Raw genomic sequence first — 25,307 nt, 5'->3', positions numbered from 1 at the left:
ATTAGCCAGCACTGTGACAAAATAATAATGAAAAAGAAACCACTACTGAGCGATACTGTAGCAGAGGCAGGGCTGTAATTCAAATACTCTAGGGACCTACTTTATGAGGTTTCTTTCATATGTTAGGTCTGTCCTCCTGAGCAGCATCTCTTGACTCCTGTAATGCCTTCAAGTTACAAAGGGCACCGCTGGTATTTCTTCACCTAGCATTTCACTCAAGATCCCCTCTTTCATCCCTGGGTTTTACCAGAACATCCTGAGAAATTGTTCAGACCCGGGCTGTGGGCCTGTCTCTCTTCTCACCCCAGCTCAGCATCATTCATTTCTGATCACTTCAGAAAGATACCTTATCAGCATTGTTCAAAGTTCTGTGTTTCCTACTTCTGCAAGCAGGGGGACAGTAGTTCTGAAAGCTGTGGCTTATGTTACTATAGAAGCCAGAATAATGCATCCTGTCCACCCCACATCTCTCCCTTTCTGTATTCATCCATTTCAAAACCCCAGCCTCTTTCCTCTGCATCCTAATTTATTGCTACCCTTCTCTTTCCCCTTGTTCTGTTTTTATCCCAGTTCCTGCCACATCCCACCCCCAGTTTTCTTTGGAGTACTAAGGCATGGGGTCAGTCCATGTTTTGACACATAATTGCCAAAGTAGCACCATCAGTGAAGATTACTCACAGATGGGCTCTTTCATACCAATGAATAAATGAATAAGATAAATCAATAATTCTTCAATATTTGTGAGCAGATTATTCTCAACATCATCTCCAGTCTCTTTCTTCATCTCAGAATTTTTGAATACTAATGCTTATCATCATAATATTGAATATCCACAGGTATTACTTCTCTGATAATCCCCAAATGCTAGAAAAACAGTTTAGAACGTTATGCATATAAACATCTTGTGAATGGTCAGAAACATAAAACTGAAGTAAAGAACTGCCAGTACTGGGTTAGGCCTTTAGGGAACTGGGTTTACATGTTACATAATCCAATATTTACTTTCATTTTTTAGAAATGTAAGAAAATATCTCATTTGAGCTACAATTGCCTGATCCACAGCAAACATTAAACTGTACTCCAACGCACTTCATGCTTATAAGCAGCTAACAGCTGGTGTGCTGTGACTCCCCCAGAACCTCATTTGATCTATGCAATAGCTCTCCCCCAGAAAGAAGGCCTTTATCCCATGAGAATCTGGATCTCCAAGCACCAGGTGTCTCACAAGAAGGGAAATGACATTTTCATGAACAAACCTGCAAGTGTTTGTGAGCAGGTTATGGTACACCAGCTGCCTCTGTAACGTTTTTCCTAATAAGAAAATACTGGGATCAGACTCTGGAAATTCAGAGGTACTGTTGGAAATGTAAATAGTGCATATCAGGGCACAAGTCTTTCCTATCTCCTACAAAAAGCATGATTGGCTCCTCACACATGAAAAGCAGCAAAAGCCTCACCATGAGTGGGCATGATATGAAAAATAACTCTTGGGTTCTATTCTTATCCCTTCATTCTTTCAAGTGACACCCATCCACAGCTTAGTTGGTGGGACAGGAGTTGGTGTTAAAAACAACATCTTATCTTCTTTTTTTTTTTTTTCCTTTTTTTTTTTTTTTTTCCTTCAGAAGATTAGACTTTTGATTCTTACAGCTGTTGAAATAACATAAAAATATTGCCTAAGCACAGGCAGGCAAAGTTCCCCATTAACTGGCAGGGGAGATGGAGTTGCACAGCAACCATGACAGCATTGCATGACACAGGAGCAAATGCCATTCAGACTAGTGGCACTGAAATAGGCAGCAGAATGTAAAATCTCTTTTTATCCTTCCCATCCCCCTCTCCTGGGGATCTTGATCTGTGCCTGAAAGGAGAGCACACGCACTGCTCATACATCAGAAAGCAAAAAAAATAAATCCCAGTGACATTCCTCTTTTAAAGGGCTTTTCATTTTGTAGTTCGTCTCATTATTTTTTCAGAGACCTGACTCATCATTTTGAATGTCAATTCTGGTAATTTTCACAGTCTACAGGCTTTGTCCTGTTAAACGGAACAGTCAAACTGTCTGTTTTTTCCCTTATGTTTGAGGAGCCCTGGAATCCCTCTCTAATGTTTGTCATGTTCTGCAGCTTCATTTCTGTCAGATGGGAATGGGCTGAAGTTGAGCTTAGAGGAGATGTGGAGCATTGGCAACTACTGTGAGAAGAGATGCAGGCTGGAGTAACACGTTCTGTGTTTAGGATCGTGTTGTCTCTCCCTCCAGTGTTTTACTTTGCTTCGTGCACTGCTTAAAACGGGAGCTGGCAAACAAACGAACAGAGTGGTGGATTCTTATTATGGGCAATCCCACTTCTCATTGTAATGCCAGCATTGTCTGTAGGTACGCAATGCCAGCACATGAGTTGCCAGCAAATGATTTCCCAATTTATGTTCAAGCAAATCTGAGGAATTAAACTCAAGTATGATTTTATGTAGCAGCTAAATTCTGAATTCCATTAAAAATGCAGTTTAATCTCTCCTTTCCCTCTGTTATTTTCTATATTAATTTTCCTGCAGTGTGTGCTTAGTGTGCTGTTTCTTTCCCTCTGGCATGATGACATCCTTGTTCAAGTCATATATTGTAATGCAATTGGCAAAAGACCTCCATCTCTGTGAGGATATTACAGGAAAACACACTTTTTATGCCATTCAATTAGAAATGGATCCTGAACCTACATTTTTTCTGTCAAACATTTAACTGCTCTAATGTACATTCAATAGATAAATGGTTACCAGCAGTCAAAGACAGACATCATTGTCTATGGAAGGCTATAGAAGGTAACATCTTGGGCCATCAAATCTGATAATCCATGAACACATGTAGGCGTTTCATCTAATCCATTTTGAAACTGACCACGGCAAGGTGTGAGGAGCGGCTGAGGTCCCTGCGTTTGCTCAGCGCACAGCAGAGGAGCTGAGGGGAGGACTGACGGCGGCTGCAGCTCCTCACAGGGAGCGGAGGGGCAGCGCTGAGCTCTGCTCTGTGTGACAGCGACAGGGCCCGAGGGAACGGCGTGGAGCTGCGTCAGGGGAGGGCGGCTGGGGGTCAGGGAAAGGGGCTGCACCACAGGGCAGTGGGCGGGGAACGGGATGCACAGGGCTGTGGGCACGGCCCCAGCTTGTTGCAGCTCAAGAAGCATTTGAGCTGAAAAGTTGCTATGTAGAGCCAAGGCTTGGAGTCGATGACCCGCATGGGTCCCTTCCAACTCAGGATATTGTGTTCTGTGATTCTGTTTAATGATGCTTTGTTCCTCTCTATGCCCACCACTATTTCTATTGGAATACTGTTTGGGAATTCAAAGCAGAGATGAGTGGAAACACTGTAACTTCCAGTTTAAATTTCCTTCTGACCAGTGTAGAGCTATTTGTTGATGCCAGTTGTCCTGGCAGCATTTCCTTCAGTTCGAGTAGCTCTTCTGTTGTGTTCATATTTACTTCACACCCAGTGTTTTTTATGTCAGCTAGGGACATGCACAGCATTAAAGGAATTAGTGAGGTAGTGCATGTTCAAGTATAATGTTCATATCCCTACATTGCTTTAAATGCCCAATGAAGTGAATATGCAACTAACTTTATGTCATTAAAATGTAAATTATTCTTTCCTTAAGCAAGATGATCAATAGGATTTTGACAATGGCTGTGCTAGTTGCATAACAATACACCTGTATTAGGCTTTATTATTTATTTAGGAGGTTTTATTATTCGTTATGCAAAACAGGTACTTTAGGCACAACAGAAAAATAAAGGTATTGGAAAAACAGAGCTAGATCCTCAGTATGGATTTGTACCTAAGCTGTGACGAAGTGAAAGACGAGAATGGGTGATGGGAGGGTGCAGTCGAGAAGCTGTTGGGAAACCATCCCAAAGGATGAGAAGCATCTCAGCACATTAAATTAAAAGACCACAAACTGAAGGGATATGGTGGTGGATTAGAGGCAGGAAAAAGGGCAAGAAGAAAAAAGATGTGTGAATAGTAGGCAGATAATAATAAGTCGAGGATGCAGAATTCAACTGTAACAAGAATGGCTGCTTTTCACATAAAAGGCTGCAGTATTTTAGCCTCTGAAATCATTGTTATTATTGTAATCATGCCCATGGGAAGACAAATTTGTCAAACTCACTGTATTCACATAGCATGCAGTTACAATTTGGGAAGTCACTATGTCCCAGTGTACAGTTTAGTAAAGCCTAGTGATAATAGCACTATTTGTTATACAAAGTCTGTAAGGCCTCTGCCTTTATATATTATAGCAGCCAAATCCAAAACTTCTTTATTTTTGTGCTCTATTTCAGCTAGTAGTTCAGCATTGCTTATTATTAAAATCATTTTTTATATACATAGGTCACTCCAAAAGTAATGCCTCTTATTTATTTCCATGAAAATTACAGCAGCTAAAAAGAGTGCAATAACACTATTTGATAGAGCAAAATCTCAGATAGAGAACACCATTTTTCAACACAATCACCTCCATGAGCATTGTCACTAGTGATAAACAGGAGCCTGAGTGCTGTGCTTATAACAGTCTGCACCAGAGGAGGTGACTCACTGTCGCTGTCGCCACAGCTGAAATGCACCACCCACTCCTCACTGTGCTCACATTCACTGGTCGGTCTCTATAAACATTCAGCAAGTGTCGATGAATGTCAGTGGGTGCTGTTTTTACTTCATGGAGGAGCCCCTCTGCTGCCATCTGTCATATGGCAACAAAATGTACCAGGATGTTGGCGGGAAGATTCAACCTCTACTGCCATACCACCAACTTCTGCCTCCAACATTGTGGGCCAATATAATGAAACAGAAGACATTACTTTTGGAGCAGTCCTCGTATTTTCTTAAGTGTGGAAAAGTTATTTTAATGCATATGAAGATTCTTCTTTGTTTGCTTTTAGAAGATCAGGGAAATGAGCATGGACTTGTTTTGCCATTGGTATAATAAATAATGTTCTATGAATATGTTCTTGTGCTGATTAAGATTCAGTTCCAAGGGAAAAGCTTCACCTTCATCAGTGCTGTTTTATAGGAGTTGAGAAAATAAATATGAATGTGAGCTAGGAGAGGGGTTCTTACCTAGCACACAGACATACCAATCATGGTAACAGTCTCACTTCTCCCTCTCTGCTAATCTGTCACATGGAAAGACAATGCTGATAGTAAAGTCCAAATCCTCTTTAATACCAACACTAGATTGCAAATAAAACTGAAGTCATCAAAGTTAAGCACAGGATGTGTGCAGAACTGCGGAACGTAACATTTTCTACCACTCTGTTAGACTAGACTGTGCCACGCTGTTGTTGATTTTCACACAACAGTGTAATTAGGTGTAAATGCTTTATTGGGTAGCTGATATGGGTTATACTCTGAAATTATTGTAGATGACCCTTGCCTGAATTTACTGTAACAAGGCAAAAGATTTTTTTGGTATCGCTAAAAATCTAAGATATGGACATATACATTTTTTTTCAGGAATATTATGGAATTTCTTTCCCACAAGTAGTCTATTGTGAAGAGAAAGCCTGTGTTAATTATGTTTCTTTTAAGTTTGCTTTGCATTTCATAGAATCATCAAGATTGGAAAAGACATCCTAGATCATCTGGTCCAGCTGTCCAACAACCACCAATATTTCCTGACTAAACTATGTCCCTCAGTACAACGTCTAAATGTTTCTTGAACATCTCCAGGGACAGTGACTCCATTACCTCTCTGTTCCAGTGCCTCACCACTTTTTCCATGAAGAAGTTTTTCCTAATACCCAACTTGAACCTGCCAAATGAGAAGGGAAAGAATCTTCTATCCCACAGGGCAAAGAGCACAGTGACAAAGCACTTGACAAAGAAGACTAGAAAGCACAGGACTTTTGCTCAGAAAAGCTGAACAATACAAGTGCTGTATATTATTTCTGATGATTTACATGAGGGGTATGGTTACCATAACTTTTAATATAACCTAAGATGGCATGTAGAGTAATGGGCATCTAAGGAGGTTAGTGTTCTGTGAATTGGCACTACTGCCACAGAACAAAGATTCAATTTTGGTAACTTGAGTAACGTGGCACAAGAGATGGTATTGCAAGTAAATGTGCTGTTTTCAGGCAGGAGAGGGCTGTTGGATGTGGCAGCTCATCCCCTCATCTACTTGTTGTCATATGGAGGTCCAGTGATCACCTCCAGAACAGCTGCAGAAAGAGACCAATGCAACAGCTTGTATTTCCTGTTTCATGGTGTCCAACCAAACAGTGCTGCTCTCTGGTAGATACAGCTTTCATCCATAATAACATTTAACTACCAAATCTGGGTCAAGAGTTGAAACATAGAGAAGCAGTTTCCTAAATTACTGCAAAATTTAATATGCTGTGAAAATAAACGAAGACCAAAAAAATGATACTCTGAAAGACTTGAGGAATTTCTTCCTAGGTATTTAATTGTTCTTGGAATATAAGGAAGAAAAATAATTTGTGAATTTGTTCAAATCAACTCCCTAAAATTCCACATGATTCTCTCATCGAACTATGAAAAACATTTTCTAAATTCTTTACATGTTTTAAAAATGTGAACTAATCTGTTTTGTAACTCTTTCTGGCTAAATGGAGTGGCCCTACATTTCAGAGGACAGCCTCTCTTTTATATGACTACTGGGAATACAAGGTGCTTAGTGGAGCAGCTGATAGAAAAAAATATATATTTTCAGCCTCTTTATCTTCCTGGCCAGTATAACGCAGGTGCAATGCCATGGATCACTGCTACAGTACTGCCTTCTGCATCAAGATCATATGACTAAGATGCACTGAAAATATTAAAAGGAGAGGGAGGCAATGAATGTATAATAGGAAAAAAAAAACACCTTCCACTTTCCATCCACTTTGCTAAAATAAGCTTTTCAGCAGATGCTAATGTTCTGGCAGCCTGAAATGAGTTTGTGGGAATCAGGTACCACAAATGTGTGGCTCAAAAAGAAGGCAAAGCCTCCTATGAGGGTCTTTAGCATTTTGCTGGTGTCCCAGCTGCCCAGAGTGGGACAGGGAAGATATGATCCTTGCCCTTGGAACATAAAATCAGTTCAACAGTGTACACAACACAAAATCCAGGTGTCATACAGAATATGAGTGTCAGGAACAAGACTGTCAGTATCATCACATAGCACTGCCATTCTTTCCAAGTTTGTAGTCCTTCTACAAAATCCAGCCCATGCAGAGATCATTCAAGGGTTGTGAGCTCAGAGGGATGAGTCACAGGCATCTGGAGGGTGACGTTGTGTGGGCTGAGATTTAGTCTCATTGTTTTTCAGCATTCAGTATATACACAACATAAGCCAATTATATTGAACACTGCTGTAATGAACCCCTCTCATTGAGCACTCTCTGCAGAGAGCTTTAAAACAAAAACTATAGTTATTTAACAGTGCTGTGCAGCTCAAAGAGTGCCACTGAGACTTATCTTGACTGAAGTGCAGTTGCTTGCTGAATATAACTTTACTGTAACTGCTGACTTCTAAAATGCATGCACCTCTAAAAGCTGTTGTCACCTCACTAGGGACAAAAGTGTATATATCTGTGATACTGAGCAATGCCGAATTCCTTCCCAGAGGTTTTTGGCTGCTCTGCAGTACACAAGGACTTGGACTAGTTTTCTCTAAAGACATGGGCTGTGTGCCATTTAGCTTCCAGGTCTGGAGCAAAATGTCATCCTCTACCTTAAAACTTCAAATTCTCTTCAAAATAATGAAGATCTTATTGTGAAAATGGACTTAAATCACTATAGCTCCATAATCCTTCATGTTCCTCATATCCTTCATTTCCAAGTATTGTAAGCTCAGAAGCTCTTTCTCTGTACCAGTCTTGCCTCAGGTTTTATATAGCATATATACCATGATATCTGAGATTAAAACAAATACCAAAGTAGTCATCCAAGCATGCAGAAAATACCTAAAAATAGGTTTAGAATCCTAAACTTACTTATATGATTCATAGGTGAGTACATCAGCCACTCCGGCTTTAATTCCATAACAACTCCCAGAGAATAGATTTAATAGACTGCAACCATGATCATAATAGCTAACAACGGTGTGGAAAACAGTGACAGAAATCTATGTCATGCCTATCATCACCAATGAATGCAAGATGGATAATCCCTTACTAAAAGAAAGGCAAACTGACTCTTGCTTATAATGAGGTGACATGAATGACATGTGTTAGTGGGCATGGTGCTGATGGGTTGAAAGTTGGACTAGATGATTTTAGTGGTCTTTTCCAACTTCAATGATTCTATGATTCTACATAAGAATTCCAAAAGCAATGTGTTGTGGTGGAGGTAATGCAGGTCTAAACCCTCTGTGATCCTGCAATAAATTACCTGAGCACATATATCCTACACCAAATGTAAAATAAGGATCATATTAGGTCCAAATTCTTCTCAGAAAGGGCAGGATTTGCTTTTCATGGCATTTAGCAGCATAAGCCACGCATGCCTCTAAGAGAGCGTATTTCCACTTTCAGATGAAGTCTAAAGGGAAGATGAATACTGCTGCTGTATAATACCCACACCCCAGTTCTTACCCAGTTATTACAGGGAGTTGTTCTAAACTCATTTAGTAGAGACAGTGGTTTACATGTATACAAGACAAATTTGCCCTTGCTTCTATTAAATTTGAACATACGACAAAATAGACCACAATGTCACTTCCCAGATGTGTGTTAAAAGCATTTTAAACATGAGGAGCATCTAAATGTTAAAAGTTAAATACCATTACATCAGGCTAGGTCTGGTTGGTTTGTGAGTGAAAATGGCAACATTTTACCAACCTCAGTGCACTGAAACAAATCACTAAAATATTATTTGTTTCAGCATAACACAACTAAAAGAAATTGACAAACAGCACATAGAGAAGTTTTTCTAATTACTTATAACTTCAAAGTTCAGTACTGGAGAAAGTTTTCTTCCCTGTAAAATATTACTCAAAATTATATGCCATATTAGAGGCACCAGGTAAGACTGATTTTCTTAGACCTTCATTGGAATATTGCTTACTCTACTTCACATATTTGTATTTAGGAGTGGGAATTTTACAAATGTGGTATGACAGCTTGAAATATTATTTTTCCTGCATGAACAAATGTCAGGGAAATTATCCATCTGTATTCAGAACAGCACTCAGCTGCACTGTTGCCTCCAATAAGGTGGTGGCTGATGTCATTCAAACAAACAGTTGCATTCATTTCTTTCTGAGAGGGAAACAAGAAATATTTGTAAGTGACAGCATATTTATCACTCTGCTAGTGCTAGTCTCACTCTTCTGTGCTACTATTTTTCTCAGACTGTTCAGGTATGTTAATTTGAAATCTTGCTCAGTGAACACTTATGTTCCATGCTGACTGATCCATCCAAACATAGTTAAGTTCTTATCAAGGAATTTCCAAAGGAATTAAGTAAATGGAGGAAATGTTATGCTACTGTTTATTAATTTAGCATCCTAGAGAACTCAGTTGTCCTTAACCTGGATCAATAATAATTCCTCAGAGAAAATTCCGATCATGAACCAGAATGCCTGATCAGAAACTACAGTCTTAACAGCTGATTTTCCTTACAGGTGAGTAAATTCAATAAACAGATCAGTTAAACAGGTACTACCATGTTTACTTTTCACCATGCAGGAAACTGACTGCAAAGCATCCTAGGAAAACACAGAACACGATATTATCTTTCTAAACTGTTGCAATAATGCAGTGTTTTTCACCATGATTTTTTATACTAAATTAACAGCACACAATAAGCTGAATATTAAACAAATATTGCAGATTTGCTGTTCTTGATGCTTTTGCAATGCAATTGGTTCTTTACATATGTCCCATTTCATCAGATAATATTCAATTGTATTTTGGCACACTGCATTTATCCATTCAGCCTAAATCCAGTCACATGACACACACTTCAGTGCATTTAGTATAAAAAAAAAAAAGCTTTCCATAATTCCAATTATTTTTATCTGTGAACAGATACGTCCAATTACCCTGAGACTTGTGTGTCAAATTTGTTGTGTTTCAAGCCAATTTTTACTTCAGGTTTTTGGTAGCCACTTAAGATAACATTCCCCTTTATTTTTGAATTGCAGTTGACAAACTATGGAAGAGTTGGTATTTTTTTTTCTTTGTAAGAGGAGTGACTTCAGCTAATAATGCTGATGGGAATTCCTGAGGCATATCAGTAAAGTAGTAGACAACATAAAGTTTCCAGCAAGGCTAGAAAGTACCGCTGTGCAACTTACTATCTTGTGAGAACTAAGAGACTTAGTAAAGGAATGTAGGCAAATTTTCCTTCTATCCTGCTGTGATTAAATCTCATTTTGGTTGTACACATGGATAATAAAAAATCAAATATGTAAATTGTGTTCTCCAAGCCTAGCTACATCTAGAAAAAAACAGGGAGTAAGAGGAAGGAATGGCATGAAGAGCAGATAAAGTTAACTGGTTTACCTGATACTGTACAACACTTTTCCAGTCTTAGAAATCCTTAGCAGCTTATTGTCTGTTGTGACATCATGGAAGTTTGCTCCCTTTTCATTGGCAAAAAACAAATCTGGTTTCCAAATAGAGTCCAGCATGGAGGGATCCAAATCCAGGGAATCATCAGGATATTCGCTGTAAGCCAGGCGTGAATCGTTCCACTGCTGTCTCAAAAAAATGTTCACTCTGTAGTCCTACAGAAATGCCATGTAAAGAGGTTATTGAGCCACTTAGAAAAACTGGAAGCTCACTTTAGCTTTCTTTATGGTTCAGACTTATTTCAGCATTATAGCAAACATTTATGCCATCCTTTGGATGCAAGAGTTGTCATTTGAAAATAAAGCAGTCTGAATATCATACTGAACCAAACAAACTGTTACATTTTCCAAATCAAAATTACTTCAGTTATGAAGAAAATATCAACTGCAACATCCAATGTTAAATATAACTCTCTTAGAAATACAATGTTTTATCCCAGTGGTATTTGGAAAGTTAAAAAAGCGCTGTGGTTAGCTACATAGAATTTCAACAAATTTGTTATAAAACTGCTAATTCAAATAAATTATTTCCAATACGTAAATCATTTCTAATGTACTCGTGAATAGTTGTTAATTTCAGTGAAGCCAGATTTGTACAGAAGAAATTAAATCAGCACTTCTTATTTACTGTCTCTATCCTTTTTCCATCCACCATATGCTTTTCTCTGTACGTTCTTTCATTTACTTCTCTCTCCTGCATCCTCTTAAAATTGTTCTAATTGCATTCTTCTGCTCAGTGGTCTGTTAGTCACAACTGGGAAGACAGCAATTACATAGAGGTTCATTTAGAACCAGAATTAACACCATGTTGAGAACTGGCTATTAAAAGGGTGTGTGAAAAGAGCTTTTAGGGTCTAATCCAGAATCCAGTGGAGGGAATGGAAAACTGCTAGTGCCCATTCTCCTCTGTATTTCCAAAGTCAGCAAGTAAGAACATAATTTCGCCTATCTTTCCTTGCAATTATAGCATACATTTGCCTTACATTACCACAGTTAGATATTCTGTGAATATTCTCTTAAAATACACCTACTATTATCTAAAAGGAAAATATTTAATAATATTTATATAGATTATATTACCTGAAAAATTACATTAGCAAATAATTCCATCAACTGTACAAAGCCTCACATTTAGGGTTTGTTTGGGGGTAGCTGCAGTACATTAAAAAGGCAAAACTACGCTTTTGACTTGGAAAATGTATAAGTTCACACGTGTTCAGATAGGGCACTGAACTTTATCAGTCTAAAGAAATGTAAACAAATAATGTAAACAAATATAAAACACCCTTGAAATGTAAACAAATATTCTCACTCTGATTAGAGTTGTGGAATGAGGCCCACCAACCTTTGGTGTTCCCACCATTCACTTGGTAGATTCACAATGAAGTGTGCTGCTGCCCTGGCAGAATATTTCTATCATAGAAACTAATACAGTTTTTGAGACCTATAGGATGATGTTTCACAATTTCACTAGTAATGTGTATTCTCTTGCTTCCTTTATTATTTCTATTTTGCTCTTGGGTAGATGTGAATCAAAACATCTAATCAGCGCAAGACAGAACAGATAGCAGCCTATATGAATGGCATGCTTTTTAAAGATCTTGCAAAAGCTCGTAACTATTTGTCACAAGACATTGTGCTCTTTATGATGGTTTTGTTTCATAACAGTTTAAAATCAAGTTGTTACTCACTGTACTGAGCTTATAAAATATCAAATCTTGCAAGAATGCACCAACCCTGAGCATATTTTCCTTTGTTTCCTGATCTTAGAAACTGTCTTACAAGTTTGTATAGGACAGTTTTAGTTATGAAGACAGGAGAACTTTTTATTTTCTCTCTACTTAAAAGAAGGCAAGAGGTGTTATCAGTAAATGAAATTATACTATATAATCATTATAACTAGTCATGTAACACTTTTTCATGTTTATTTGAAATAAGATACGTAACAAAATCCGTGGAAAGCAGAGGTATTTCTTCACCCATGACACAGAAATCATAAATCAGTCAAGTCAGCAAATTGCAAAGAAATATCTAAAAATAAATATTCTTTCATGAACTCCTGCAGTTGGTGATTTAGCAAACAAAAGTGAGTCAGGAAAATCCTTATTTGTAGGAGGGCTTACATATGATATATATTATACCAAAAGCATAAATAATGCCAGTAGGATTATATGATATTTTTCAGCATACATTTTCATAAATATATTAGAGCCATCATACCAATACACTTCAAAGAGTTTTTTTCACTACAGACTGTGCTGTTAGAAAGAAAACAGCACTGAAACATTTGTTGCTCTCTGACTGGCTTCACTATCTATAAACATATGTTTATTTATGTATATATAAAAATATGTCAATAAGAAATTAAAAATGGAAATATAACTTTCACACCATAAAGCCATGATTATATTTTTCCTCTTCTGCTTGTGGAATAAGCAGCCAGGAGGGACGTGCATTTACACAGTCAGATGTAATCATGTGTAGAATTTTGAATTCACTTTTCCTGGGCTAACACTTTAACTATCTCCCAGAGGAAAACTCTCCTGAGGATGATATCTCAACATGGAGCTCAGGCAGCCTATGGTGTGTGTTTTGCAAGTTCCTGAGGGTAGGAGTAGGAGGACTGTAGTAATGCACTCCTACACTACCACAAGTACACCTGCTCCACAAATCCTTTCTGACAGAACCACTGCTCTGAATGAGAAGTGTGGACCTGAATTTTCAATCTCAGTTGCAGTACTGATGCCAGTGATAGCTCAAGGCAACTCAATAAAGAGTTTTCCTCTGTTCTCAAGCCATAAGACCAGGACAATGCTAATATACTAAAGAAATATTCTTCTGAGCAGTTTAATTAGATTTATATGAAGATTTAGGGACTCAGTCCACATATACTAAGTTCTGTTACAGAAGTCTAGAGAGAAATGTTTTCTATTTTCCTCAGGCTGGGCAAAGTTAAGGATATCAGCTCCACAGACCCCAGGTTCCCCCTCCAAGCCTTCAGCAAAGCTCTGTGGTCCTTTAGCCTCAGGCACTACTTTGACAGGGAGTGCTGGGAAGTCCCACTCCCCTTTCAGTGCTGTTTTCTGTCTCCAAACATGCTTTGGACTTACTCCTCTTTGATGTTATCTTTCTTCCCATCCTCCCCTTCAATCACATTAGTACCCCAGGTGTTAAGTCAGATGTCTGATGCTAACAGCAAACTTAGCTGGTCTTGCAGACATAGGAGTGGCTGACCAGAGAGACTATTTTCTCTCCAAGTGCAAAATATGAATGCTAGCTGAATAATAGTGTTCTAATAATCTATTTCAAGGCCATAACAGAAAAGATCTTGCTTAACTAGACACCTGAGTATGTAGGGTGTCCCTAGTGACATCAGTGGGAGTCCTTTGTGCAGTTTAAACTGTGTATGCAAATTGCTCATTTGCTCAAATTGGGATCTAATAAATTGATTTGCAATGTATGTTTTCTAATGGGAATATCATCCACACAGCCACAGCTAAGATTTTTTCTCCCTAAAATGGAGTTTGATATGTTTATCCCAACAGAGAACCTGCTGCATACTCAGTCATTGATTACAGGGCGTAACTACAGTAAAAATGTCCCCACAGTTAGTCATTTCTGTAATTAACCATTAGCTCATGAATGTAGGAACTGCTCTTAGCTTCTCCTACAGCTGATAGCTAAAATATCCTGGTCATTAGTGACACTGGACATTTGAATATTTTGGGACTTTGCCCAGCCTGATGCAGATTACTCATCTGTGATATTCAACAACACTGAATTTTCTGCTGAATACTGTGTTTATGAATGCTTCTAAAATTAGATATAAAGCTTAATGGCACAATCACTTTATTCTGTGAAGTTACACAGGAATGTCTTTTTTTTTTTTTCCCCCTTTCTTTGCAAATTAAAGTTTCAATGATGACATGTGGATCAATAAAGAAAATTTCCAACAGTTCCATCTTGACTCTGGTCTGGCCTTTTAAATATTTTGGTTTGGTATAATATACATCATTTTAATGTGGAAGAAACTTGCTTTTGGAACAAATCAAAATAAATCATGATACTGTCCCACCTGTATATAATAGTGCAGAGAGTCTCACACATTGGCATTTTGTTTCTGTAAATCTTTGGGAGCCAAACTCATGAAGACAGTGGTTAACCTTTTTGAAGAGAGTCAGTGCACAACTCTGTTTCTTTCCTCAGTTAAATAGGTTTTAACTTTTAGAAGAAAATGCATGAGTTGTGCTAGCTATTCACACAGGGATAAATGTACTCCTGGTGTCTATCCTAACAAGAAAACAGAAGATACTCCTGCTAACATTATTGAGAACTGAATGAATTTAGTAGGTATGGGACTGTAATCCGGTTTGCCATGTTCCTCCTGCTGAAATCCTCTCTAAACAAGTTTTCATTTCCCAAGGTTTCCAGTGAGCTATTGCAGCTCTTCAAAGTTATATCTTGACAACGTCCCTTCAGTATATATATGCAGTTTCACTAAGCATCCCTGTCCCCTGAGGCTGGAATGTCCCTTTCTGACTAACAATCCAGGGTTTTAATTTAATTTTTTATTTATTGATCAAAATGATCAAGTGCATTTTATAGGGAAAAAGAATCCTAGAGGTCAAACAAAACTCATTGTTTATCACAAGGGATGCCAACATTTTTACCACAGTTGTATTTATTTCAGAAAAACAAAGTAGCTGCAACAGCAATTGATGTCTGCCTCTCAGACCAGTTTTTAAACATCCTAAAACTAGTCACTTTGTCTCTAAAGAAGTTACAGCATTAAGAAAGTGAATATCAAAGTACCAAACAATATCTAAGAGAACTTTTTCCATACTTTCCAGCATCACGAACAAAGCGAAATAAGAAAGCCAACAGTCTTTGTTTTTATCAACTTGAATGTTTAGCTGTTTTCAGCAGAATGTGTTAATGAACATTGAAAAGGTGCACATTAACATATTTGATAGACGGTAAAATGCAATGAGGGGATTTAATCAAAGCAATGAAGGAGTCTAATTAATGCAATCAGCATTAGGTCGTGCAAATATTTTCATTGAATGCCATCTTGTAAAGCCAGTGACGTGCAGGATTTTTTTGCTACTTAAAGTTATGCTAATGTCTTTACATCTTAAGATCAACAGACACAGCTGGATAAAAAAGTCTACATTCATATCTGTCTTTTCAAACTCTTTAAACACAGGAAAGCAAAGTTTTCAAAATGTTGTCTGCTGATAATTATTTTAAATAAAGGTTAAGGGAGTTTTCATATAAAACTTACATTGGTTTTAGTTCCATTTTAAGTTGTTTTTAAAAGACTATGGATACATATTCTAAAACTTTACTGTTTACTTTTTAACTATGTATTTTATAGCTGTGTCATTTATAGAAGAATCTTTCCTACACTATTTAAGAATGCAAATTGTTTTAGTAACTACTTGCCTTTTTTCCTCTAGAAAATGTTAAATAACTGCTGTAGATTTTTTTCAAGCAATTACATATGAATAAAGTATTTTAATGTTAAATAAAATGCCTGAATTAGACAAAATATCTTTTCTTCCTTCAGAAGGCAATTATTTCAAGCCAATATTTATCTTATTTTATAATAGAAAACAGCTCTTTGCTGTAACTTCAGTAGGTAACAAGTTTATTTTTCTTTAATAAGAACTCAGTCCTGCAGTCCTACATTTATTGACTCTGCCTTTAAAAGGAAAAAAAAAAAAAAAAAAGAGGAAGGCCTGAACATTGTGCCCTGAGGCAATGTGCATAACTCTTGCAAAATTTCAGTGAAGGTGGGAACTTTCTGTTTAGATTACTTTATGGAAGAGGAAACTTAAAGAATATAAAGTAAAACTGGGATCTGTTGCAAGGTCTTTTAGAGAATGGATACACACACGCACCTGGTAATTACTATATCTTTATCACATTATATGAGAACCACAAAAAAAAAAAAAAAAAAAATGCATTAAACTCATTAGTCAGGTGCATGTGTGCTTGAGTAAGTAACCACTCTTACATGCACTTGGATTTGCTTTTCCTCAGCAAGTATTAAAGAAAATGAAAGTTTAGCTTTTTTAGATTTCAGACTAAAAAAGAAAATTAGACAACAATTGTCACCACCGTTATTTTTCTTATTATTTCTTAATCCTGAACTTCAGCAATTTTTAAAAATCTTATCTCGTATTAAAATACTAATTTCAATTGATAATTTTAACTATTTAACTTCTTAAATATTAAAATGAATTTTTTACTTTGGTAGTTATTTTATGGCTGATAGTGTTCTTTGAATTCAGTCAAAATAAAAATTTTCATCATCTGCAGTCCCAACACTTTCTAGTATGATTTTGGCCCTGAAAATAATGAAGTCTACTCATAGCTATATTTACTTGCATTTACTTGAGTTACCGATGTGATTTCTAAATTCAGAGATATAGCTAAGTTAAATGAGACAGTTCAGGTATTTCTGTCAGCCCAGTCTGCAGCAGCAGATAATTCAGCAAGGATTGTAGAACCACTCAAACACTGAGCCCTTGGCAAGCAGCCCCACAGCTGAGTTCCAGCAACTTTTCTGCCTTTGCAGTGCTAACATCTGGGAAAGCTGCCTTGGGCATGCCTGTAGTTACTGCCATCACAGTCAATACAGACTATGGGCAACTACAGATATATATTAAGATGTGATAGTTGAGTTCAACAGGTTTTTATAAATAAAGTTATTTTATAAAACTTATATTTTAATTTAGCTGAAATTAGTATATTTAAGAACTTAATAAATGTTCCCACATCTAGAGCATCTCTATTCTACATCACATCGCACTCCTTCACAAGATGGCTTCAATGACCAGTCCCACTCACCATTGTAGTTTCTGCTATTGAACCAAAGCTGTTGATAAATATGTTGCAGGTAACATTTACAGGAGGACCTGCAAGTTGAACAATAAATAGAAAAATTGACAGGTTGTGTTCATGACATATATTAAGTATTGTTGTTCTCTTGCCAATGGCATCATAGCACTTACCATTGTGGTTTCTGTGACTGATCCAAAACTGTTGATAAAAATATTGCAAGTAACGTTTACTGGAGGACCTGTGGAATGCAATAAAAATGTTGCAATATACATTGAAACAAAAGTATAGATCCCTCAGCCTCCGTACAATCTGGTACAGATGTGGCTGAAAACAAGCAGAAAGTGAGTTTTCCCAAACAGATCATGTAAACATCTATCAAAAGAAAGAATGTTATCAACACTGAATTAGCTGTACTGGTTTCACTGGAGGTCACTAAATAAATACTGAGGACTGCATCCTTCTAGGGTTTAGGAGAAATGTTGTGTGAGGGCATGGCTGTAGCAGCTCTTTCTTAATCTATAGCATCAGTGTAGGACACACTCCCTGTAACACTGCAACCACAATCTCCCTGTTTTCTCAGACTTACAATTGGAGAGATTACCTATCCCACTCTCTTCATCTCAGTGTTAACTTGAAAAAGTAAGATATCACTACACTAATCTTTTTTTCCTGATCATTTATATGTATAGTTATTAATTTTCAATGGTGTAGTAGGGGAGTTATAAGCATATGAAAACAAATAATCTTAAAAACCAACTTCATATAATTTACTGATTCTGAGTGAAGAATCCAATTTTATCTTAGTCTTCTAATGATGAAGTTAGTAAAACGTATATAGGAAATCTTGGCTAATTGTAGCAGAAAATAAAAGGTAACCAACTGAGCATCAAGGTTTGCAACAGTTCTATTCTTTTTTTTCTATTGATTTTTTTTACTAGGGAAGTTGATGTTATTATTCCAGGGAAGGAACTGTGTACGTATTAAACATCTTAAGGAAGTACTGTATAAAAAGGGCACACCCCATTGCTTTTTCCAGTGTATCATTTCACATACTCACACTTCAGTATAGCCAAGGTTTGTGAACATAATCTAAAACTCTTCAAAAGTAAAAAATGCATTTAATTAGATTTTACTGCCTAAAATCTAAAATCTGGAGAAAAAAAAAAGTATTATCTCTAAAAACTTAAGAAATAATTATAATCAAATAGTTGTTTCACCTACAATGAACAAGTAGGCAGTCCAGGTGCCTTTCAAGCACATCTGAGACTGCCAATCATTTTTAGATCATGAGGAAAATGCCTTTTTTCTTGAAATACTTAGGCCAAAACAATAAAAAAAAAAAAAAAGAAATATAGGGAAATAAAAATACAAGTAGCTAATGCCCAAATCCATGAAAAAGTAGATGTTTGACATTCTGACAAGCAGTAAGGATATCATTTACATTCCCTGCATCTCACTTCCCCCTGGTTCTTCATAGTCTGTTGCTGTGGCAGCCAATGGGACTCCCTGATAAACTGTCTTCTTAGACAGGCCTGACGTTATAATGTGTCATACATCTCCTGTGACTTCGAGGCATTTACCACTCATGGGAAGTTCTCAATGCTCATTTACAAGAAGCCCTGCGTATACTGAATACTCCTTTATATTTGCTGTGGCATATTGCCTCACAGCTCCTGCACCAAAGGTGCACAGCTGTGACCACCTGGCTGGAGAGTTGTTACAGTTTAATTCAACAGATGGCCCAGCACCAGTCATTCACTCACTCCCTCTTCCCCCCCCTTCTGAGTGGGACCAAGGAGAGAACTGGGAAGAAAAATAAACGAAGTAGAAGTCATGGGTTGTGATAAAACTATCTACTAAGATAGAAAAAAGGAACAGGAAAATAAATGTGACAATATACAATATACATATGTGTATAAATACATATGAATGCATACAATAAGTGATGCACAAGCAACTGCTTGCCACCCCCCAGCCAATGCCCAGCTAGCTTCCCATGAGCAGAAGAGAGATAAACTCCCACCCCCTTCAAAACTCCATCCGCATGATGCCATATGGTATGGCATATCCCCTTGGTTAGTTTAAGTCAGCTGTCCTAATTCTGCTCCCGTTCAGCACCTTGGGCCCTTTGCTGCAAATGGCCTTGGCTCTGTACAACTCTGCTTAGCAGAACTATAAGCATTGGTGTGTTTTCTCTTAGAACCAAAACATAGTGTCTTACCAGACACTCTAAATAAAACCATTCTATCCCATCTGACACTAAGATGAGTGAATCCTTTCCTTGTCAGTTGCCAAAGGGGGTGAATCCATCTCAACATCTGCGGGAGTCCCTGTGCTGAGTAGTAAATGTTGAAAGATGAATGCTGAACCAAGCCCAGCTGTTAACTGCAGTTCTTGATTAGTAATCTCCAGTTTTGATAACGTGGCTTCAAAGCTTCCTTCATTTGGCAAGCTCGTGAAAAGATTCACTTGTACTCTTGCACTGGAGATCATTCTAACTGCAATTAAGCATTTCTACATTCTCTTATCTAGCCAGCTCTGTGATTTTCGTGCATTATGTCCAGACTGCACCTGGCAGCCTTTTTCTCTTCACATTAATTTCAACCATGTAGCTAAAATGTCTACAGTAGGAATATTACAAAAAATATTGCATTTGGAAAAATGCATTTTGCGAATCATCAAACACAGCATAGCCTACCAGTCAAAAGAGGTGATGCTACTGCTAAATTTAGGGTTGATGAGTATTGTGTGCAGTTCTGTTCCCCACAACATGAAAAGGATGTTAATGTCCTTGGAAGCGTTCAGAGGATAGCAATAGAGCTGGTAATAGGGCTGAAGTCAGGTCTTGTGAGGAGGGGTTGAGGGTGCACTGGGCTGTTCATTCTGGAGGAGGCCGAGAGGTACCTTACTCCTCCTGCAGCTCCCTGAGAAGGAAAAGCATAGGGAGGTGCTGGGCTCTGCTCCTGGGAATCAGTGGCAGACTGGGAATGGCACAAAGGTGGGATCCAGGAGCAGGACCAAAGGACAAGGTGAGAGGACAGTGATCCCATTAAAAACTGGGCATCCCTTCATGTATGGAGTGGGGATTTCTCATCTAGGCCTAAATGAGGGATGGCAGTGAAATGTGGGTGAAGGCAGCATGAGGATTTGCATGCTGATATGAGTGCTGATAACACAGATCCCAGAACAGCCAGGTAAAGCAGCAGTATTTGGTGAAGGTTGCAAATTCTTGAAGTATTATCATCCATTTCTTTTCCAACAACTCAAAGAGCCTTCAATATCCAACACAGTTCTCATGAGACCTGACACAGCTATCTCCTATGGAGGACTCTGGTTTTTCAACTGCCGTACTATATATACCCAAATTACCACTTCAAGAGCTTGCCAGTGCATCTCTTCACGGCCCTGCAGGCACATCCCTGAACTACTGCTGGGTCACCATAGCATGGTCGTTAAGCAGAAGTAAGTTATTCATTCTTCTAGTTTCCTCCCTCCTTTGACTGAGGCAAGCAGGATAAGGGCTGGAGAGGTGCTATCAAATGCTACCTGAGCCAGTCCTGTATTGAGGAACCATGGATGCAGGACCACAGAAAAAAAGGGGGGCTTTATTGCTCTGGAAAACTTCCTCCAAGGCACAGGGCTCCTACAACTACTCTGGAAGCAGTGAGGTTTGTACTTTTTTTATTTATTTATTTATTTATTTATTTTTTAATGCTTAAATGTATTATCCAAACTATGGTGAGAAAAAGCTCCTATTTTAAGAAGTTTACTTAAGGTCCTGGTATGAAAACAGGATCCTCAACACAGGTAGTGCTCATTACATGTGTCTACATGAGCCTTCTCCTCCCTTTACCTTTCCTTCTGCCTTTAGACAAAATGGACTTTTTTTCCATTTTTCCTTCATCATGTTCTCATGTGTGTCTCAGCAACAAAGGAAATTTGTCAGTCACAAGAAGCAAAATAAATGATGCTGGGACAATGCAGTCACACTAAGGCTTGAAAATCCAGGTGACACTTCCTGCTGGGGAGTGATGCCTTTCATTCAGGACACTGATTTTCTACAGGATTTCTGAGGATTACATAATTCTGATTCCCTAAGCGTGACTATGCTCAGTAAGCCGAAAATTCCTTGTTCTTTGGAAGTATTCTCCACAATCTAGTATAGCAATGTTTCCATCGCTTTTATTTTCCACTGATGACAATTGTACCTATTAAAAGAAATTAAAAGTAAAAAGAATCTCACAAGGGCAGAGATCTCCAGAACCTCTGAAAAACAGTAGTTGTATGGTACTTTGCAGTGATGTAACTTACTGGGGAAAAAAGCCAAATAAAGCTGAAATTATTGTTCTGCTTCATCAAGCTAAAACCAACATATTCGGAAAGATCACCTGTCATGTACAATAACTAAGCTTGCTGAGAATGCCATATCTCCTGGTGGGAATATAGCAGCAGTTTTGGGTGCTCACTGTTGCATCTGAGACTCAGAATCATATTCTATGATGTCAATATATATTTATGAACAGCAGAATAAGGCTAAGAGCCACAAAGGCACTCACAGAAACAGAGCCAAATCTGCAGTGATTTTAGCTAAATCCTACTTAGGAATCTCATTCCCATGGATATCATTGAGACCAAAACTATCAAGTAACTAAGGAATCTACTCAAGTATTCTATTTATTGCAATGAAATCTGTAGAGTGCTCTGCACAAACTAGGTGACACTGAACAGCCAGCAGGAGAGCATTACGGTTAGCTTTCCCCCTAGTTTTCTTAGTTCTGCCTATTTCCAGAAGTGCACTTGTAGGCACACATACAAGTATAAATAAACAAAATGACATTAAGCAAACTTTTCCTTTACATCAAGATTTAAGCTGCTTTCTTTATTTGTTTAACTTCAAAAAGCAAAAATGCAATCTTACAACATGATCTGAATATAAAAAGGACACATTATATTCCAAAATTGAAAGCCTTTCTTCTGCAATGTACCACTGGAGATTTACAAGCCAAGTACTCCAGTGATTGTCAGATTCAGGTGACTGCAGAATGAGTCAGAGAAAGAAAAGGTCTCTGGGGTAAGTACAGCTAAAGCCACCTATATATGCATCGACACAGTCTGAGGTCAAACAATGAGTAATAAAGTTCTGAAGTGGTGTGTGAGTTTTCAGCTGTGGGAGTTTTGCTGAATGTAACAGGAGTCATGCTGTTGAAATCCTATCAGAGCTTCACAGAATGAGAATCCCTGCTAAGATGCATTTTGTGTGCCTGAAAGTGCCTGTGAAAATTGTTGGATTGGTGTGCCTCACATTCAGTGAATGCCTCTGTCCTCAGACTGAGCACTTGAGGAGAAAAGTGAACCTCACACTACAAAACCTCTTCAGCTCTGCATTTAGCATTATGGTATAGTTCATACAACATGTTCATTCATTCTTGCCTCTTTCTGCTAAGGATGATAACAGAAACGTGTATTACTGCCAGCTCTGGGGTGCAGTAAGATATCTCCACACAGGTTTATCTAAAGGCACTGTACAAGAACAGTTTTCAAGCACTGTTTCATTTCAAACTCCAAACCAGGAGTTCAGGAATGAAAATTCCTTTAAACATTTGATATGGTCCTGATTTACCCAGCTAACTTGAGCTAATCTACAAAGAGCATGTAACTAATGACTGCATAAAGGCATTGGGGTTGGCTCTCACATAGGTGGTTTGAGGGCTGCTGCCAGCATAGTCATGGCAGGTTGGAATCGACTGGCGTTACAGCTCCTGCTGAGTTCTATATTGTCTCTGTGCTGCACAAAGAATCTGTAAGCAAATTACTTGAAATCTAGCTGAGATGCTTCTACACAAGTCTCAGCCGTACCTTGTGGCAGAGTGCAGCCAGCCCAAAAACTAAAGCAAACGAGCTTGTGGAAATAAATTAAAAACAGAAAAACAAACAAACGAAACAAACAAACAAACAAACAAAAAACATTGAATCAGAATTCTTTAATCCAAAAATTTCCTGTTGTAACTAGAAGCTATACTAAAAGTTACTTAGGAGCTATGTGAACTTTGAAAGTATTCAAATAAATGCTTTGATTTTTCACATGTTCATCAAGTCAATATATTTTTTGTTTGAGAACTCCTCTCTTCTTCCATATTTTTCCATTTCAAGCACCTCACTATGAGGCATTTATATCTGAAATCTTTCTCCCTCCAATACCAGAGGGCAATCAGTACTCTTTGGTGGAATTGAATTGTTAGCTTTTCTAATGACATGAAAAAAAACAGGCCCTACTTGTTTTGCGCTACTTTTTCTTTTTCTTTTTTTTTTTTTTTTTACTCACCAAGTAATGTTCAACAAAGTGAGCAAATGGAAAGGCTTTCAGGCTCACTGGGAGCAGGTAGCAGTGATGCTCACTGCATACGATTCTGAGAAACAGGTTGCTTCGCATTAATGAGGGCCGAGCTCTTTGCTGATGATCAGCATGTGAACTGCATAACATGTGCAGAGGTCTGGGGCGCATTTTAATGTGGTTAAATAAAATATGGTATTACATTTCTAGTCATGAAGCTTGCACTCCAGCGTAGGGCCAGCCAAACTCCTCCTGGGTAATCTTACTTTTAATAATATTTTATAAATTCAATGTAGCCAGCTCATCTAAGAGACCACGTGGAACCACAAGATTAAAAACGTTCACCAAAAGGACAAGTCAGGGGGAAAATCTACTTAATGAAAAAAATAGTATTAATAATAATACTGAAATTCTGTTGGCTCAGACCAGGCTTTTATTTTCAGTAAAAATGAAGTGCTTTGTTCTGCACTGCATACTCATCTCAAAACACTTATTTAAACAACAAAACAACAACAACAAAACAGAATTGGTGCTCTATTCCTTTCTCTTGAAATTTTCTTACTTTGCTCCTTTTCTATAATTCTGATCTTGTACCACAGGAACTGATGGAAGCTGAGTGTCAGTAGGTATTATTCAAAAATAAAGCTTTGTCAACACTTCTCTCTGTGGCCATAGAGAGACCTCAGAAATTTTAACTCTCTTTTTATTCCTCTGAGTTTTGGACATTATTTCCAATTCTGTCATCTTTTCCCTTAATGTCTCCATAATGTTCCTTGCTTTACTGTCTTTTAAAGTATATGCAAGAGTTCAAGAAAAAGAGCAGTTTAGGTGACTAACATAACTGGCCAGACATTGATTTATGACTGCTAAGGAATTATACACCACATGTATAGGACACATATGAACAGTGGGATTTAGACAAATGGGATGGTTCAGGGATAGGGAAAAGAGACAACAGAAAAGGTCAGGAGCTGATATAGATGGCAATCTGCAAATGGTTAGGGACACATACTCACCACATCTAGCACTAACATTTATCTTTCTATTTTTACCCATTTCAGCTGTTAGGAACTACCCATTTTGGACCTCCCTATAGTTCAGCTCATTTCTGTACAATCTATGCATAATATTACTCTGAAATTAATTCCTCCTTCCTGATCCATCAGCTGTTCTGTTGTACATTTAGCTCAGTATCCCATCCTCTCCCTTTACAAATCCCCTCTCCCTCTGGGAGCCTGCTAAATGGTCTCCCATATCCTAAATACCAAAAAGAATCCATCTTTTACCTGTAATATATCCTTAAGATATTTCTTGGATGTCTTTCACAACCAATTTTTCCATCATTAAGTCTCTCCGTATATAAAATGGCTGGAAGAATGGGAGAGGAAATGAGAACTCCTACAGAATAACATCTTATTAACTAACTGGCTTACTTTTTTGTCAGTATCAAATCACTTGTTGTAAGGAAATTACAAGGTCCTTGATGCAAGATGCGTTCCTGAGAGGAGTAACACATGGGCTCATGGATTTCACATAGGCTCTAAGCTCAATCAAAACTG

At 37.9% G+C, this 25,307-nt stretch overlaps 1 protein-coding gene across 2 annotated transcripts in view; it reads right to left on the bottom strand.

Moving 5' to 3' along the window:
- The window catches only part of GLRA2 (glycine receptor alpha 2), a 127,268-nt gene that overhangs the window by 89,495 nt on the left and 12,466 nt on the right, over positions 1 to 25,307 (bottom strand). Inside the window, exons 3-4 of one of the 2 annotated variants that reach the window (XM_042867721.1) lie at positions 17,588 to 17,655; positions 10,501 to 10,724 (exon numbers count right to left, since the gene is read on the bottom strand). In XM_042867721.1, the coding sequence (XP_042723655.1) occupies positions 10,501 to 10,724; positions 17,588 to 17,655 (292 nt within the window). Of the gene's footprint in view, positions 1 to 10,500; positions 10,725 to 17,423; positions 17,492 to 17,587; positions 17,656 to 25,307 lie in introns of both variants that reach the window. The other variant, XM_042867722.1, reaches the window with a different exon arrangement.

The sequence above is a fragment of the Lagopus leucura genome, unplaced genomic scaffold, assembly GCF_019238085.1.
Source record: "Lagopus leucura isolate 7727_CA_CO unplaced genomic scaffold, USGS_WTPT01 Super-Scaffold_100001, whole genome shotgun sequence".
In the NCBI taxonomy this organism is placed as follows: Eukaryota; Metazoa; Chordata; class Aves; order Galliformes; family Phasianidae; genus Lagopus; species Lagopus leucura.
The sequence above is the reverse complement of the archived record's forward strand: the minus strand, read 5'-3'. Positions and strand labels throughout refer to the sequence as shown.